General features: G+C 33.6%; 1 protein-coding gene across 4 annotated transcripts in view; it reads right to left on the reverse strand.

Moving 5' to 3' along the window:
• LOC111053702 overlaps positions 1 to 19,182 on the reverse strand; it is a 33,457-nt gene extending 14,275 nt beyond the window's left edge. For 2 of the 4 annotated variants that reach the window (XM_022340621.2, XM_022340620.2), the window contains exons 1-3: positions 18,975 to 19,182; positions 5,649 to 5,864; positions 859 to 1,116 (exon numbers count right to left, since the gene is read on the reverse strand). In XM_022340621.2, coding sequence (XP_022196313.2) covers positions 859 to 1,116; positions 5,649 to 5,858 — 468 coding nt within the window. In that variant the 5' untranslated portion in view covers positions 5,859 to 5,864; positions 18,975 to 19,182. Of the gene's footprint in view, positions 1 to 858; positions 1,117 to 5,648; positions 5,865 to 12,892; positions 12,929 to 18,974 lie in introns of those variants that run through there. The other 2 variants (XM_039431788.1, XM_039431773.1) reach the window with 1 other exon arrangement.
• Between the last annotated feature and the right edge of the window lie 353 nt (positions 19,183 to 19,535).

A 19,535-nucleotide genomic window follows, 5' to 3' on the forward strand; every position in this document is an offset into this window, starting at 1 on the left:
CTAGAGCAACGATATGATATTATATGCGTCAATTGTTAGTTAAAATTTGTTGAATAGGAATTGATACTGTGAAATTTCTCCTTAATATAAAAAATACAGTTTTATTTTTGTCACATCCACATTTATCAGATTTGTACACAGGACTGCAGTTTCATGTTGAAACCAATACACTACAGCTGAAGATGTGTTGGTTTTAACAAGAAACTGTAGTCCTGTGAAGAAATCTGATAAATGTGGATGTGACAAAAATAAAACTGTATTTTTCAATTGTAAAATAGTCTATCAACATGGTGTTCAGGAGAAACTTATTTTCATACAAAATCTATAAATGATACAGTGTCTAATTTCAGCTACTAAAAAATGTTATTAAAATTAGAAAATGGTATATTGAACTGAACAACTCAACTCAAAGAATTACTCAAAGAATTACTAAAAGAACTTCCTTTAGGCTTTCAATGTATCTTATAAGATTGCATTTACTTCACTTATGTAATATCGTATTTTATTTTTTAATAAATGTTTAATATAATTGTTAATATATTACAGAAATGAGTAATATTACATACTTATAATAATTATTTATGGAATCGTTTTGGTTGACCCTGGTGTAGATTAACCCGATTCCGGTTAAACAGTGCTCTACTGTAATACGTTTTGATATATGCATATTGCATTTCAACATAACAGTTTGATTTGTAATGCGAGCTTCTTGAACGATATTGTTTTAGAAAAATGAATAATATTTCCAAATAAATGAATAAATAACTGTTTTCTAATAAATAACAGCCGGATTTGTAAAGAGAACTTTCTTGAATGATATTTTTTGAAAAAATTCTGATTTTGATATCTATAGCTGACCTTCAATTTGCGAATGGTGAGGTTTGCGCGCTGGGTGGGCGTGAGGTACTCGTGGCCGGCGTCAGGGTGGGAGTGCGGCGAGCAGTGCACGACAAAGCGGCGATGCCGGCCGCTGTAGGTGGTGCCGTTGCGAGCGAAACTGGCGTGGTCACACTGCGACGCCGTACTGCCTGCACTGCTGCCGAAGCTCTGCACAGAGTCCATGTCATCATCCCGGTCGGGACTGAGGCACGCGCTAACTGGGGTGCTCAAACATTGCTGCAACAAGCCAAGCCGTGCGCTAGTGACCAACATGCCAACAAATCATAACTTATTGCAAAAAATGAGACAAAAAAATGTTAACAAAATAAATCGAGTAGGCCTATTCAAAGGAAACAACGAAACATATAATGCAGAGATATGTAGGTAAAACTGTGTACAGACTTGAGCGCCACGAACATTTATATAAAATTCTCAAGAAAGAGAGCACTGAGTGTTGTACTCAATTTATTTTGTTATTGTATTATATGTCAAATTGTGACATCCTGTTGTTTAGGCTGGATTAAATTTACTGATTTATTCTTCTCTCTTATTCTTCAATTTAATAGTATATTCCCCCAAATTTAATCTTCTCGTAAGCAAAGATCACCAGCGGGCAGTTTTTTATTTTTTGCTTGTGATGCCATTAGTACTTGAAGATGTATTTTTTATGAGTTTGAATTATTTTATTTTCTTGTTTATATTTATTTTTATTTTAATGTGATTAGAAACTTGAGGAACATATACTACTTTGTCCAATTGTAGGAGAAACAGTTAATGATTTTTTTTCAGGTAAATGAATTAGTAATTTGTGAACTCATTCCAATTCGTTAAGGGGAGAGGGATTCAGTGGGTCTGATAAATTGAAAACCATCCAAAGCTGGGTTGCAAAACGTGAAGTGTTGAGAGCGACCTAACCAATATTTTTGGATTGTCTAGATTGGAGAGAGTTAAGGATTTGAAATGATATTTTTCAAGAGTTGTTGTTTCAAGAGTTTCAAGAGATACTGCAGTAATATTACTCTTGTCCGTGCAAACCTTAGTTTGCAGCATAGGGCTCAACGAACAATGGTTTTCTTACAAGAATAGAAGCACACTGTTGCCGTTTTTATGCTGATTCTATCAAAATGAACAACGCTTTCTCTTTCGCTCTTTCTCTTACAAAATCAGCTCACAGGAATTCTGGCTTCTGTGATATAAAATACGTTTAGCACCACAGTTGATGAAATATGTATACCGAATGAATAGAGCTCGACGGATGAGTGCAAGAAGTAACAAAATTATAATAACAAAAGTAGTGTGACCAAAATATTTCTGTGTAATAGTATTAGTGATATTGTGGTATATATGTCTATATTGGATGAAAAAGCTTGAGAGTGTGACTACTACTTGAAAAGTCAAGAATTCAAACAGAAACTAAATTATTGAATAATAAATATCGACGAAGTAACATAAATATGCTAGCTCTATAACAGTGCAAACAAAACATTTATGTGTAGAAGTGAATGTGATATTGTGGCAGATAAACGACTTGGAATTATCAAAGCTATTGTACTTATAAATTGAAGAATTAATAATCTTGAATGAAAAAGAATAAGAAATTGTCAAAAAACCACTGATTTATTGATAATTAGAAAGACCGGTTTCGGTTATTACACCATTGTCAATCTCTGATAAACCATCATGTGAATGATTACCACAATATCAACTTCTCAACTACACAAAAATTAATAATCTAGTTTTGCTTGCTACAGCATTATAAATATCTAAGTAGCTTGAAGATTGATTGAGAAGAAATTTAGTTATCTAGAAATTTGGAACTGTGTAACAGCCGAAGTTTCTCAATATTTAAATAAATGAGTGGTTCGGATAATTATATTTCTCAAAGGTGATTCTTGTGTCATTGGAATTGTGCTAGAGAAAAAGTACCTATTCAAAACAAATAATACGAAACTTTCAGAAAACCAAATGCAATCAAACAGCAATGATCAAGCTTCATGACAGTAAAGACAAAATAACTGAATGGTATGCGATGAACATGATATGCTAATAATCTATGATAGCCATGGAAAACGTGACATGTCTACTGAAAATCATGAAAAATTTTCGTTTATAGCATGTGAAATGTGCGATGCACAATTAAAGCGATTTTCAGATACTATGAGTGAAAAATTACTGTAACAACGAATTTATTTCTTAGCCAATTGAAATGTCAAGTGATTTATTTAATCTTAATTTTATAAATTGAAAAAGTAACACTTGTATTATTTTGAATTTCATTTGAATAATATTCCATGTTTCAATTTGCATAGCTAAGTATGGATCAAAATTTCTGAATTTAGTAGGCTAATCCATTTAATATCTATTTATTTATTTATTTATTTATTGAATCAATGAGAATTACACAACTTACATATAAGTACCACAGGTTTACGCCCAAAACGGTTCCAATTCTAATTTATACAACAGTCCAAATGTAGCTAGGTTATGTGTCACTTAACATTCATTCTTCAATAAATTACACACTCAATTTAAAATTCAGAACACACAAAAATTTTTCCTTAATTAAAAAAATAAATTAAATTGAATTAAATTATATATAACAATAATTATATCATAACCAATTATTTAACAAAATTCAGGAATGCACAAGAGGCTCAAGTCCAACACTGTTCTAAAGCTATTTCAAGATAAATAAAATGAGTGACATAAGTGACTGAACTATCAAACCAAACAGTAAAGAAAGTTTTACAAAGGAGCTTTTCATAGTTTATTTTCACTTTTGGTAAATAGCCTTTTTATTTATAACATCTTTGATAGCAGAGATCATTTGATAGCGAAGTGTTTCGTTTCTGGTCTCAAAATTTAACAATTTATTTAAAGTTTGGACTTTTTGAAGTGTTTGAAACTAACTTAATTATTTTTTAAATAGTTTTTAGATTAAAAATCTGTTTTTGTTTGTTTTGGATTGTAAATTGGCGTGTCGTAGTAGGAAATACTAAAATGACGTGCATCTAATGGGTGATTCTCATAGAACATAAACTCATGAACTTATATAATTGAGCGAAGTATCAATGTGAGGAAATGTAGTTGGTGATTACGGTTGAAGCTGAAAATTAGGTGTTTTTCCCAATACAAGGAGCATTCTTGTCAGATGTACCTGGTATTCTATATGAGATAGAGTGCTTTACTTGATCTCAGATTGTAGAGCACAAAAATACGACCGGAGGGATTTTGTTTTACATATCTAAATGGTAAAAATCGGAAGATATTGTTGATCAAAAACTAAAATTCATCGGAATTGATTTATTCTTTAAATTTTATTCACTCATTTTTGGAAAACTCAGTACTCATTTTGAGATAGAGAGTTCCGAATAATATCATTTTATAATCTAAAAAAAGGCAAGAGCAAATTTTTCTGTCCGATTAATGAATTTGGTAGAAATAGCTGAGAACTGGAAAATAAATAGAAGATACGATGTTTTTGGGACATTCTGTATCTAGCACAAGGAAATTTTACATGAAGAAATTAGTTCTGGACTTCTCTCATGTATCCAAATAATATATCAGAAAATCAGAACTACTATATAAATTGCAAGCACACCCCCTTTTTATGTCTATATTGACTGGACTATTTGGGCTTGAGCCTGTTGTACATTCCTGGAAGTTATGTAGCCTAATTCTGAACGATTGAATAAAAATTGGTTAATAATACTGGAAAATAAATAGAAGATACGATGTTTTTGGGACATCCTGTATCTAGCACAAGGAAATTTTACATGAAGAAATTAGTTCTGGACTTCTCTCATGTATCCAAATAATATATTAGAAAATCATAACTACTATATAAATTGCAAGCACACCCCCTTTTTATGTCTATATTGACTGGACTATTTGGGCTTGAGCCTGTTGTACATTCCTGGAAGTTATGTAGCCTAATTCTGAACGATTGAATAAAAATTGGTTGGCTTCCAAGCCAACATATTTCTATCAACAACTGATTTCTGTAAAACAATTCCTCCAGTATGAAACAGCTTCAGGATCCGAAATGGAATTTACATATCAACTAATAATTCACTCTTATAACAATTCGTCTACCAAAGGCGAGGAGTAATGAACAACAACAGTCTTTCCTTATTTTTTCCATGAGCCTCATGGTTCAAGGTTTATTGCGCATTGGTTCAAACCATAGGGAGCAACTGCAAGATACTTCAACAGGATTTAATCACAATCTGAGCAACAATATTATGAATAGTTTTTACAAAATTGATTTATTTCCATAATAATAACCGAAGGATTTATTCTCAATCCGAGTAGCAAGATTATGATTTGGTCTTTTTGGAACTAAATTATTCCCATAATACGATCCGAAGGAATTAATCAAAATCTGAGCAATTAGATTAGGAATCGGTTTTTTGAAATTATTTTATTTCCATAATAATAACCGAAGGAATTAATCACAATCCGAGCAGTAAGATTATGATTTAGTGTTTTTGAAATTAATTTATTTCGATTATAATAACCCAAGGATTTAATCACAATCTGAGCATTATGAATAGTTTGTTTTAAAATTATTTCATTTCCATAATAAATAACCGAAGGGTTTAATCACAATCTGAGCTGCAAGATTATGAATTTTAAATTCTTTTCAAGTATTTTTAAAATTGATTTATTTCCAGAATAATAACCGATGGGTTTAATCACAATCTGAGCAAAAAGCTTATGTATTATGGTATTTTTTAAATTAATTTATTTGCAGGATAGTAGCCTACCAAGCTGCGATGCCTGTTGAGAGGCGGCGTACGACTGGTGGTGGTGGGGATGGTGCTTATGCCGTTGCGCGCATGCTCGGCTATGGGAGAGAAGGTGCCAGAGCGTACCGAGCCAGACCGACGCAAGATGGGCGAACTGGGCACCGGGATGCGGCTCTCCCGCTCATCGCTGCTCAGGCGACGTCGCGGTGTCACGTCTCCGCGAATCATTACATCCTGCAAAAACAAAATGATATCATTCACTTCGAATAATATAAATATGACATCACAAAAATTCAAAAAAGTTGGCAAATCAAATACCTACAGTGAGGTCCACGTTATACTGGCAGTGGAGAAAGATAACAGAACAACGTTGCCGAACCTCTGTCCTGTCAATGCTTTCTATAGATGGTAGCTGATACAGGTTTATTGATGTAATATTAACTGTTCATTCTTGTTTAAATTATACCATTTCAGAATAATTTCATGATTAAGATGAATTATTTTGTTGATTATTATTTCTACATTGTTAAAAGACGATCTGGCAACAGAACAAAGCGAGAAAGAGATAGCGCTATCCGCTTTGTTGAATGATAGACAAGGATAGCAATACAATTGCTAATCAAACAATGCCATTATAACGTGGACCTCACTATAGTACTTTATTCATCATTGCATTCATACAATATAAAGTTATATTAGTCGTAAATAGTGTCATGATAAAATCGAAGAATAATTTACAATAATTACTGTATAATAATATTATTTCAAATATTCAATGAAAGCTATATAAATTGAACTAAGGACTTTATGCTACTGCAAATGTTGACCAAATAACTAAATAGCAGGAGGAAATTTCGAGAATGAATCGGTCCCAAAATTGTGCCCAGACCGAGAATCGAACCCGGTACCACTCAAAAATCTTCCATCTTACAATAATCAATTGAAAAATTCTTGAACTTATTACAGGATATTCAAAATTGAATGTATTTTCAAATGGTCCTTGAAATTATTCGCACCCTCCTTCTCTATGTTATTAATTGGTAACTGGTTGAAAAATTCAGCTCCCATGTAGGAAGTATGTTTTACAAAGAATAGTTTCTCTGTTGTTGAAGTGCATAAGGTCTTCTTGAGCCTGTATGACATAAAGAGCCTTATACCGATGGTTAACAAATTATTCATTTCAGCCTCACTATATGACTGATGTATGTCAAAAATATTGCTCATGGAGTTACAAGTTAGAGAATTAATTAGTTGAACTATCAATAAAATAGTGATAGTTCAAAAATGAATGTGTAATTGCTATTCAATCATCAATACTTAATTGCCGAATACTTAATACATAATTGCCAATACTTAATTCCATAACATGAGAAATCAAGAGAACATTTCTATGACTTGGTTGTAATGCTCATTAATAAATCAAGAGGTATTAAGGATTTGCGATTGGGAAATAAAATCAATGGACAGAAACACGCCACCTAGCTCCGCCCCTTGCGGCACTCAGAATAAGTAACTAGCATGTCAAGGCAAATGCTCAACTTCAAGCAAATTCATCTCACTCCAAACTCTGAAATGAAATAGATCAAAGACCTACTACTATATTATGTCTCAGCAGGAAGACACACGCCATTTGTAGAGTGTGTAAAATGTCAGTCACAGATGTCAAGCATGCACCGTATAAATGAATACTATACATAGATTCACTTCTTCTTCTTCTTCTTCTTTTCCTTCCCCTTATGCCGCTAAGCGTCGGGTGCCTCCAGCCATTTCTTATATTGCACTCTATCCTGGGCCATCCTCCTAACGTCCGTCATTGTCTTTCCCTTTCCAGCCGCGATACTCGCCACATACTCGCTCCATTCCATCCGTGGTCGTCCCCTACCTCGACGTCCCTCCGGTCTTGCTTCCATTACCATCCTTGCTTTTCTTTCCTCCCTCATTCGTGTGACATGTCCATACCAACCTAAAGCTTTTCGTTGGACAGAAATGATCAGCTCTTCCTCCTTTAGAGTATCTCTGATCACTCCATTTCTCACTCTGTCTCTCCTTGTCTTTCCAACGACTTTTCTTAAATATCTCATTTCTGAGGAGGTAATTCTACTTTTATGTTTATCTAGGAGTGTCAGGCATTCTGTTCCATACATTAGGATGGGCTTAAAAACTGCTTGATAGATTTTCATTTTTGTTCCCTGGCTTATCTCTCTTTTCCCAAGTAGTGTCCTGCTTATTTGGTAGTATACCTGGTTAGCTTTCCTTACCCTATTATTGATTTCTTCATCAACCTTTCCATCTGTGGAGATGACCGTTCCCAAATATTCAAAGTTATTCACTCTTTCCATAGATTTTCCATTCCACTTTATTTCCATTTCTGCATTTCCCTGCATCTTAGATATCACCATTACCTTACTCTTATCTGTATTTACTATCATTCCCTTGTCTCTTATTGCACTACACCATTCCGTGACAGAATTCTGAAGGTCTCTTTTGTTTGTTGATATCAATGCAATGTCATCCGCATAGATAAGTGCTTGAACATACACAGGACGGAGCTGATGATTTCCGACTTTACTTCTACTTGTTCTTCTTTTACATATTTTCAATATTTGGTCCATCAGCACTATGAATAACAGAGGGCTGAGGCTGTCTCCCTGCTTGACGCCTTTATCAATTTTAAACTCTCCGGACACAGCACCTCCTATTCTCACAACTCCGGTTACATTCTTGTACAGGCTCTTGATCCTTTTCATTATTTCATAAGATGCCCCCGCCTCCCTCAAGGCTGACCACAGGTACTCTCTAGGAACAGTATCAAATGCTGCTTTCAAATCCAGGAAGGCCAAGTAGGTGTCACCAGCGCGGCTCAGTCTTTTGTCCATGACTTGTCTGATAGTAAATATATGATCACTGGTCTGACGATCTCTTCTAAACGCCGCCTGTTCCTCCTCCAGTCCCTCCTCCACCTCTACTCTAAGTCGTCTTTCTAGTATCCGGGAATAGATCTTCAATACTACTGATGATAAGCATATGGCTCTGTAGTTCTCACATTGAACTGAACTACCTTTTTTATGTATGGGAACAATCACATTTTTCTCCCATTCTGATGGAATTTTGGCATACTGCCAGACATCTTTACACAACTTCCATATCCAGTTAGCTACTCTTTCCCCTCCATATTTAATGAGTTCGGGTGTTATACCATCATATCCAGCTGCTTTTCCCAATTTCATGCACTCTATGGCATTTTGAACTTCTTGAAAGGATATCTGCATTTGCTCTTCTACTTGATCTTCTTCATTAGCACCATCAATAGGTCTTACCTCCTCCTGAAATGCCTTTTCATAGTAATTTCTCCACACCTGCAATACATCTTTCAGTTCTGATTTCATCCTTCCCTCCTCATCAATCACACTTCTCACACGCTTTCCATACTTTCCTCGTAGGGCTCGAACTGTGTGCCAAAATTTATTACTCATTGCTTGACTGTTTTCCTCAATTTCCCTTCCAAACTCCTCCCATGACTCCAACTTAGCCTTTCTTACTTCTTGTTTGGATTCTCTTCGTCTTTGTACATATTCAGTCCAATCATCTGCATTTTTAGTTCTGAGAAACTTTTTCCATGCCTCCTTCTTCAGTCGAACCTTCTCTTTCACCAAATCGTTCCACCACTTGGTTCTTTTTACATGCTCTCCCACTACTGTCTTTCCACACACTTCCTCTGCAACTCTCAACAGCGACTTCTTCAGTAGGCACCATCTCTTCTCAATATTCTCTTCTGAGCTTCCATCAATTTCTTCCTCCTTCCTCAAGAGCTCCTCAGTCATCAGCCTTTGATATTCTCTTCTGTTCTCTGCCTTCTTCAATTCCATTATCTTTATTTTCTCATACTTGACAGATTTATACTTCTTTGGAGGTCTAATTTGTGTGTCCATAATCAATAGTTTGTGCTCTGTACTGAGCTCCGCACTCCTGTACACCCTCACATCCGTTACCGCATATCTGAAGTGCCTTGAGTATACAAAATAGTCAATTGCACTTTTGACTCCTCTGTTGGGTGATTCGAATGTGATTTTATGGATACTTTTATGGGGGAAGAAGGAATTTCCAACTAACAGATCGTTATCAACACAGAACTCCAGCATTCTCTTGCCACTACCATTCATTACCGACTCTGCTCCATGCTTTCCTAGGCATCCATGTCCTATTGTGATATCATTGCCTACCCTCGCATTCCAGTCACCCATGATTATTATGTGCTTTGCATACTGTCGGGCCTTATCAACTGTTTCCTGTAAGGCTGAGTAAAATGTCTCTTTCTCTAGTTCAGCCGAGTCATCTGTGGGAGCATATATTTGTATTAGTGACACCCTTTCAGCAAACTCTAAATCTGCAGAAATAATTCTAGAGTTTACTGCCGTCCAGCTCACCATTTTTCTTTGGCACTCATCACTTAGTATAATGCCCACTCCTTCCTTTGCTCTAGCTTTCATTTCCACCCCTGAATATAGAAATGTGTATCCCTTATCTAAAGCCATCTCACCACATCCTTTCTTTTTGGTTTCACTAATGCCCATCAATTTCAATCCATATTTCTCCATCTCCTCGACCACCTCACACTCCTTTCCAGCAATAGACGTAACGTTCCATGTTCCAAATTTCATAAAATTGCATTTCCGTTTTTTATTCCTTAAGTCCGGTCCTGTTCCGAGGCTCGTTAGTCTTCTCTGAATCCGAGTTTATCCAGCGTGTGGGGGATTAGCCCAACGACGCCTTCTTTGGAGTACTTCTTTGTCTGCCTCCTACCCTTCGACCTGTCCGGCTTGGGTGGCCCTGCTGGTAGTTACACTACCGCCGGCATAGCTCTCTGGGTCACAGGAGGACGCAAGCCCCTCCACCAACGACAAGGTGTTGTACTCCCCAGGAGGGGACATAGATTCACAAGATTCAAAATTGGAGTTGAGTACAGTTTAGCACAGACAGGCATAGCCTACTCTTTGAAGAAGTAAATAGATACAAGTTGAATCTATGGTTTTACTAAATCTTTTCCAAGTAATATGAAAATTAAAAGTATACCTACTGAAAACTGAAAAAACGCAAATATTTTCTCTTAGAGTATGAGTTTATTTCTCATATTTTAAACTGATTTGGTTTGATATTTTCTTGCTCCGTAATCCTCCCACAGAATAATGAACTCTTATCCTCCTTGCTCCACAACTTGTTAAACTTCTGTCATCAAATGAAAAATTCCACAAGTATCGTATTACGTAAGGCGAACGTTATCCAGTATTTCCAGTTTACAGGACAGATCTACAAGTTCAACCAAACACGCAACTCATCTTCATTTCCAGATCCAGTTATCATTTTTGATTCATCACAGAGACTTGACAAACCGGCAATATTACTGCATGAGGGGAAACAAATGTGAAACATATTCACACTAACAGTTAACCTCAATCTCTTGTACAATAGATATTTGGAGCATTTTGTTCAATATTCATATATATATTATTAAATGAAATAAACGATAAAAAGTATTATAATAATATTCTGTTTACTAAATTGAAAAGTTTAAATTGCCTCAATTATATTAGATTAATAAAATTAACAAAAATTATAAGATTAACAAAACATCACAGTTACAAATACATTCCAAATAAAACAATACTCATTACAAAGCATTCAATATTTTTTAATTCTAAACATAACAAAAATTCAATTGGAATGGCTCCTGTCATCAGTATAGGCAGTGATTAAAAAAATTCAAGATAATACTTTTCTGGCTTTGATTCAACAATTCATCATACAAAGTTTTGGTCTCTTGATATTTTTACAAAATGTTCATAATTTCAAAAAATTATTTGTACATTGTATAGAAGTATGAGAACCATACTATGGCAGCAGATTAAGTATGTGATAGAAAAGCACAATATTCTCCAACTCAATCATCATTGATGTTTATGATTTTATTATTTATTCTCACTATTTATTTTCCCTATCCCAGAAAATAGACAACTCTCTATAACCTCATGATTACTCATATTATTACACGTGACGAATTGGAAAACATTAATAATAGTTAAATATAGATACTTTTCAATACATGCAGATTGTGATCTCTTAATCTACTGTAGACATATCTAAATAGATGAGAAATCAAATACTTGTTTTCTATTAGGCTAACTGTGTTTGAATGGACGTAATTGACTTGCATGTCTTCTGAATCTTGCCGATTTTAGAACATGGCAGAGGATGAATGAAATAATCTATAAAATCTCTAGTGAAAGCTACTTGAAATTTCACCCTATTCATTAGTACTGTTCGGTTGACTATTTGTTACCACAGAAAGACATTGTCCCATTCAAGAAAGCCTGTTCACTATGAGTATACAATAGATAAGACTGGGAACAAGTGTAGCAAACGCTATAATGAACAAAACACCATGTGGTTGACTGATATTCATACTGAACATCACCAGATATTGAATAAAGAGATTTAATATTTGGGTGGAATGGGCTAGTAATTTCTCTACTTTGAATTCCTTTTCATGAAAATAGAATAATTAAGAATAATCAGTAGCCTTTGATAGATCTAATGGTTAAAACAAACTGGAATCAAAATTTATTTCAAGTCTATGCAGAATTCAATGTAATCAAGCTAGTCAATTATTCAATGTTTAAAATGTATTCTTTGATTACAGTACAGTATATTTTTGTTTCCAGTTGGTTTCACATTTGTATTGAATAGTTTAAATTAGAATTAGAAACAGAGGAATACAATTCAATTCCACCTTTTTTAATCTTACTACTGCAGGTTACTCATAAATTGATTAAAACTTGAGTACCGGTACTAAATTAATACAAAAGAGTTATTGTCTAAGCATATCTAACCGAATCTTTTTTAGAAGCATATATAGTCTTGACAGTTATAAAATAATAGAGAGAAAATATGGAGAGTTTATTACACACAAAAATTGCAGTAACCTTTTGCTGCTTCACAATTGTGTGATTAAACCTAAAATTTTGTAAATAATTATCATCAATTGTTTCCAAACCATCAGTACATTACAATAGCGATGCTTTCTCTTCTCATATTATGAAATATCAATAGGCCTAGCATGAAATGCGAACTGAATGAATTTAGGGAGTACGCGTTCAAGACTATTGACATTAATCTGAATGAGATTTATTATGCAATAGGTAAGCCACTATCGTTTATACCGTGCATGCCTACTATTGTAAACAATGTTATGCAGTGTAATATCTCACATTAATTCTCAGCAGAGACATCAGCTAGCTACTTTTTTCGACGGTTAAGTGGGTCACGTTATTGCCTCCCTACTCCTCCTCCAGTCATGACCACAATCAGCTCACTGGTGAACAATTTACAGCGATGAAAGTGTTCACTGTTCACCAGCTACCAACACCAACTAGGCTATTCAACAGAAACTAGCTTTTCGCAGTCTATAGCTAAGAGTCTGCTCATAGAGAGATGCGAAAATCGTAAATGAAATTGCTGCGTTCTAAAAATATTAAAGATTTTTGCAGATGTGATAGAGTGTTATGTCACATGTCAGTGTGTGAAAATATTATGAAAGCATGAATGATAATATTGTTTATGTTTTAATGATTAACTTCGAGATTGATAATTATTTTCTTATAAATATTATAGAGCAATATAATATGATCTTGAAATTTAATATAAAGATGTCAAGTATACTTTTTTTTATTTATTTATTTTATTGAACGATACACTATAATCATAATATAATTATGTCCATGGAGGAAAAACTAGGCTGTTGAACACCCCAATTAAATTTTGCTTGTTTCTTTGAAAATATAGAGAAAAAATTACTTAGCCCATACTTCATCATTACTTAATCATTTTTGTTCCAAGTGCATACAGAAATCGGAAGTAAAGCACTGCTTATCAATTTATACTAATTTTAGAAGTACGTATGTTCCGCCTGAGTGTTGGAGCTCCTAATCTGGTTTGATGGAATGGCTTGATCATTGCCAATGATAACTTCATCAAAAACTCACGTCTCTTCATTTTATTGTTTTGAACCTCAAGTTGTAGAGAATTATAGCATTTATTCCAATCTGATCCATCATCCCATACCACATTCGTAGTGGTCAATACAAGTAAATCTTTGTAAAAAAGTATTTGATAAAAGTCCTACGTGTAAGACACTCTGGGGTGTTAGACACCCCAAACGAAGAACAAGATGAGCTGGTGACCTTGTAGAATGCTATTACTGACTGGAAGTGGAGGAGAGCAGTTGACAATGCTTCAAACCTAATTTAGACTGGGCAAAAATTCCCATCTGTTTGATATTGTCAACTGCAGAACAGAAAAAAAATCCCTGGGGAGTGAAACACCCCAGTGTGTCTCTTTAGGGTTAAAAGTTAATATAAGGATGTCAAGTATACGTTTTATTTAATTTATTTATTTATTTGAACGATACACTATAATCATAATATAATTATGTCCATGGAGGAAAAACTAGGCTTAGTCTGTACTGTTTCTCTCCAAAAACTTTGATAAAATGTTAATGAAAATATCATCTATATAATTTCTATCTACCTCTCAGATGCCCTACAACCTTTAACAAAAGTTTCCAAAACCTCTCAGTTCCCTATCACAATATCTCAGTCACTGGAATAATAAAGCTAAATGCTGGACATTGGAGTAGTCTAAGAATAAATAAACATATGATGAGTGGAATAGCATTTTTTAGCTCTGAAATTTGTGAAATTCACTAGCCTACTGTTTACTCTTGGACCTCCACATTGATAGAGATAATCAACAAGTTAAAGAATAACATTTTCACAGAACAGTTATCTAATTGCTTGCATTTTCCATACTCTTGTTGCCTTGAAATGTTTTTCCCAGCAAATCAAATCAGCCAAGCTTGAAGTGTCTAATTTTAAATCAGTCGAATAGCTGTAGATGGATTGTCAAAGGACAATATTACATTTAATCAACTATCATCACGTCGCTTTTATATCAGAAATCAATAACAATCGTTTAGACAGCCACATTGAAGAATCAAACTCACATTGATAAACACACAACTGATGGAATAATTGATGCTATATTTTATACTGCAAGTGAATGCGCATTCCAATACTGGTTTCTAAAGTTCCATGAATAGAAATTACATATTCCCGAAGTAATCAACAGGATGGCAAGTGGTTGTCCTTCAGGCAGAGCCGTCTAATCGCACAGATAAGCGTACTGCTTTCGGTACTCCCGTTGGAAAGGTGTCCGCTTATGGATAGCTCTGACCTTCGAAATCACTTGCCAGTGGTTAAGAACAAACTTTAAATTCTTGTTGCATTCGTAGGTGTTAGCATCATCCCTTCAATTACAAGCCCTTGGACAAAATACCCATCATAAAATAATACTCAATTCAAACGAATTAGTTTACATTTTTAGGAAATTGAGTTGACTATTTTTCAGAATTCAGTACTTTGTGTTACTTTGGCAAGATTCCTGAAGACGTTAGAAAGCTTAGAACGATGCCAAAACTGACCAAGTTATTTATACAATATTTTTTCGTCGCGACTGGTTGAGGTAGAGCAGAACTGGCAACTTCTGCTGACTAGATTGTAGTTGATGATGGCTATATTTCGGCTACATCAATAAAATTCATTAAAATATGTATGTTGAACTACGATAGATTTTCTATCAAGCTGTACTTATATTTTTCATCAAGTGAATATACTTCGTGAGTTGTAAAAATCAATTTTCAAGATGGCAGAGGAGAGAATGGACCTGTAACTCTCCATAGATTGATTTTATGCTTGATTAGATTGATATTATTATTAATTAAATTGAATAAATTAGATTGTAGGCCAATTGGTTCTTCACAAGTTGATTTTAATGGGACAGCTTCCTCACTGAGATAGGACCTTCATCTTTCAAGATGAAATTAAATTGAAAGATAATATTTATATCCGAGGCATAAGACAACTGGCAGATCTGATCCAGTTTGTGAAAAAAAAATATTTAGGACATGTATGACGAATAACTGTGCCACAGCAGTTCAGAAACACAAATGAAAAAGAAGAGGAACAGTAAACATGTTTGAAGTGAAAATAGGAGAGAGAAGAACAGAGAATAAAAATAGAAAGACTATGAATAATTAAATTATTTAGAACAAATTTATAAAATGGTGTAGAAATTACCATTCAAATAGACGGATATTATAATATAAATCAGCATGATACGATTTTCTATATTATGAATGAACTATAGGTGTCTATAACAAGTCTAGACACTATGAATGAAAATGAATTAGCCTTGTTGAATACAGTACTGTTACAGTACTTGACAAGAAGAGGAATTTACAACGATTATATGATTGTGGGATATTTTACAGTATATACAGTAATACTGTAAAATATTTTTGTACACAACAGACTAACGGATAAAATCACAATTTCTATAACAGGAGGCGAATCAATTTGAAATCTCATCTTGATATCTTGTAACTGGTTTCATAAGAAAGCTTATCTTGATCTTTTCTTGTTATTTGAAATAAAATCAAAGCTCAACTGGAATCTGGAACGGAAGAAGACTTCCAGCACGTAAGCAGTGAAAGGAACAGTTCCGCTTTATTCTTTCCCGTTAACGATTTGAAACACGAGAGACATAAGACAACTGGCAGATCTGATCCAGTTTGTGAAAAAAAATATTTAGGACATGTATGACGAATAACTGTGCCACAACAGTTCAGAAACACAAATGAAAAAGAAGAGGAACAGTAAACATGTTTGAAGTGAAAATAGGAGAGAGAAGAACAGAGAATAAAAATAGAAAGACTATGAAAATAATGCAGGTGAAACTCCTATCTCAGTGAGAAAACAACGAATATAAAAATAACAACCGCTTTCTAAGTTTATGGCAAGATTCTCACGATAACACTTTGATGAGCTATTCTTACAATTCACCAAGTGATTAGCAAGTTGCAGCATTGTAAAAAAGGAATAAATGATAAGAGAAAAACTGAGTGGAGGAACTTGTGACAAGAAACAATAAACGAATTTTATGAGCAATGTTCTAGGATTTAAGAGTGATAACAAATAAAATCAGAGGATTTCAAATCACTACAAATTGCAATATGAAAGCATTGCCAGGGGATTGTCAAACAATTTCTTTACCGATGTGCAAAATCAAGCTTTAACCGTTTCTCTTTTAAGAAATAAAAGTGGAATTTATTTATTTTATTTATTTTTTATTTATTTATTTATATTTTTTACAGAGAAGCACTGATTGGGAGAGAAAAACTAAGGATACTCCTCATACTATTTCTTTCCCAAATTTAGATAACACTTTAAAAGTCCGAAATAGGGTTATGATTTCACTTTACTAAAATTTAGTCCATTTTCACTCAAAAACAAGATTAGAAATAAGATTTTAAATTTTGACGGTTGAAAGCAGAATAAAAAAGCAAAAATATCACACTCAAATCACCATTAATTGGAAAATTGTTGAGTAATTTTACAAAATTTAGAGCCAGAAAAAACACAACTCACTATTAACTATTTTAATACTATAAACAAGAAAAAAAATTATCCAGACTTTATGTAAACACATACTCCCTTCCACACAGGGAACATCCTCAGCATGGTACAAGGTTCAGGCATCTCCTCACAATTTCAAAAAAAGGACAAGATTTAGTCATTGCTATATGATTTGTTATTGTATTGATAAATGAAATAAATAAAATGGAAAATATAATTGAGTATGTATATTACAAAATAGAGGCTATTGGATGAGCTCATTAATGTTGTTCTATTTTAATTCTACACCAAGAGGGTCTTAATATTTTTAATAAGTGTACGGATATTCAATTCACTGCAGATAAAACGTATAATTATTTATTCTCTGAGCTCAGATTTTGATAGTGACATGAATTTACATTTTTACTAAAATGGATATTATTTACGTTTGGATGCTTGTAACATGGCTTCCAAGTTCTTGAGTTATTCGAATATTTTGGCTTCCAATGGAATTATTTATTATTGCTTAGAAAACAGCATGTAACCTACTTATAATTATTCATTAATTAAAAATTCACTAAATGTAACTTATAGACCCTTTATACTCAGGGTTAGATGATTGATTATCCAAAACTGAACCAACAAATGGGGTCTTAGGCTATACTTGAGCGCCAATTTCAAGATCACAATATAACAATCATTTTCTGTATATTTTCTCACACTAATTTTATGTTGAAGATAAACTGCAATCGAATGTGGTTGTAACAATTGGTTGAAAACCAAAGTTTTGTGGTACAGTTGTCTAACTATACCGTATGGAAACCGTATTTGATAAAGAAGGTAAGTTTATAACTTTGGAGTTTATAAATCAACTATTGGAGACAGATTCTTGACAAAAAAGTCAGCTCATAAAAAACTAAGAAGCATCCAGGTCTATATCCTGAAATATTTTTCAACCATATAACCTGAAAACATCACAATTTAAGAATATTCAGAATAACTTGAGCTGAAAAAATAAAACCTTGAAATAGCTTTAAATTCAAATTTAAGTTTGTTTAGGCTACTAAAGTTGTTTTATGTAAACTAATCATATAGCCTAGACTACTAAATAACCAAAGGTTGGGCTTAGCAAAAAAAAAAAACATAAATAAAATTATGAACTGGCATAAAAAATATGGAACAATCATTGCGGTATTGTATTTATGTGGTATTGATCAAGTTGTAAGGTATCATTGTGATTCTAAAGACAAGCTATCTTTCAGACATACAGCTATGTAAATACCGGTAGGCTACTGTTATTTTCCTAGTTACTACACACGTCATACTCAAGTTACAATTTTTTAAACAGACTTTATTCAGTCAATTAGAAGTTCAATACTCAATGAAGAGAGTCTGGTATTGAGTTTTTGAATGATCTATAAAAACGTATAAGTTACTATGCAATGCCCAATGACGTACAAAGTTAGTAGGTATCTACATTTCAAGGTTACAACAACTACAAAATCAGGTGCAAACATATTGTACTTCAAATGATAAGATCGGTATTTTAATAATACTTTTAGCAAGATATATTGAACATCTAAAAAGGTTAAATTTATAGGGTAATATTGTAAAGTTATTTTATACTGTATTAATGCTTCCTTGGCAATATTGCAACATAAAAAAACAGCTAATAAGTTACAACTCAGTGCTTGTAACTGATTAAATTTATGAAATCAAACAATTCTAAAAAAGTAAGTAGGCCTAAATAAAATAATTCTGTAGATCTACTAGTTTGTTTTACTGTACCATCAGCTAAAACGCAATGTTGAAAAATGCCACACATGTAGGATTTACTTACATTCGATATTTGCCAATGTGTTCATGAAATTTTGATAGTTTAATCTTGAAAAAACGAACAGTAACTTATTACTCAACAATAATATTATTTCTAGGTCACTTTTAACAAACGCAATGCCAAAACAACAGAAAATGACAGACGACACACTAATCTACAGTCAAAGTGATGAGCCAAGAAAAATGACAACTGACAACATCAAAGAGACAGCTGACTGATGCTACGAGGAAAACAGTACTGCCAACACTGTAATATATGAAATTCAAAGTGACAGAGCGCTAACTCTGAATACTTCATATAATCAATCAAATCCAACATTCAAACTTCAAATTTTCCATTCAATGAGTATTTTAAAATTGTTATGAATGAAAAATTATCAACCAGCATCAGGTGATATTTTTGTTTTAATATAAGAAGAGAATGCTCGATTGATACCGCTCCTGTGGAGAAAATTTGAACTACCACGACAGAAAGTGTTGAGCGCCACAATTCAAACAATAAAACAGGATAATACCAGATACCAAATTGGTATCTCTACGACTCTATGATAATACCAATGAGAAT

This window comes from Nilaparvata lugens, chromosome 1, assembly GCF_014356525.2.
Source record: "Nilaparvata lugens isolate BPH chromosome 1, ASM1435652v1, whole genome shotgun sequence".
Taxonomy (NCBI): Eukaryota; Metazoa; Arthropoda; class Insecta; order Hemiptera; family Delphacidae; genus Nilaparvata; species Nilaparvata lugens.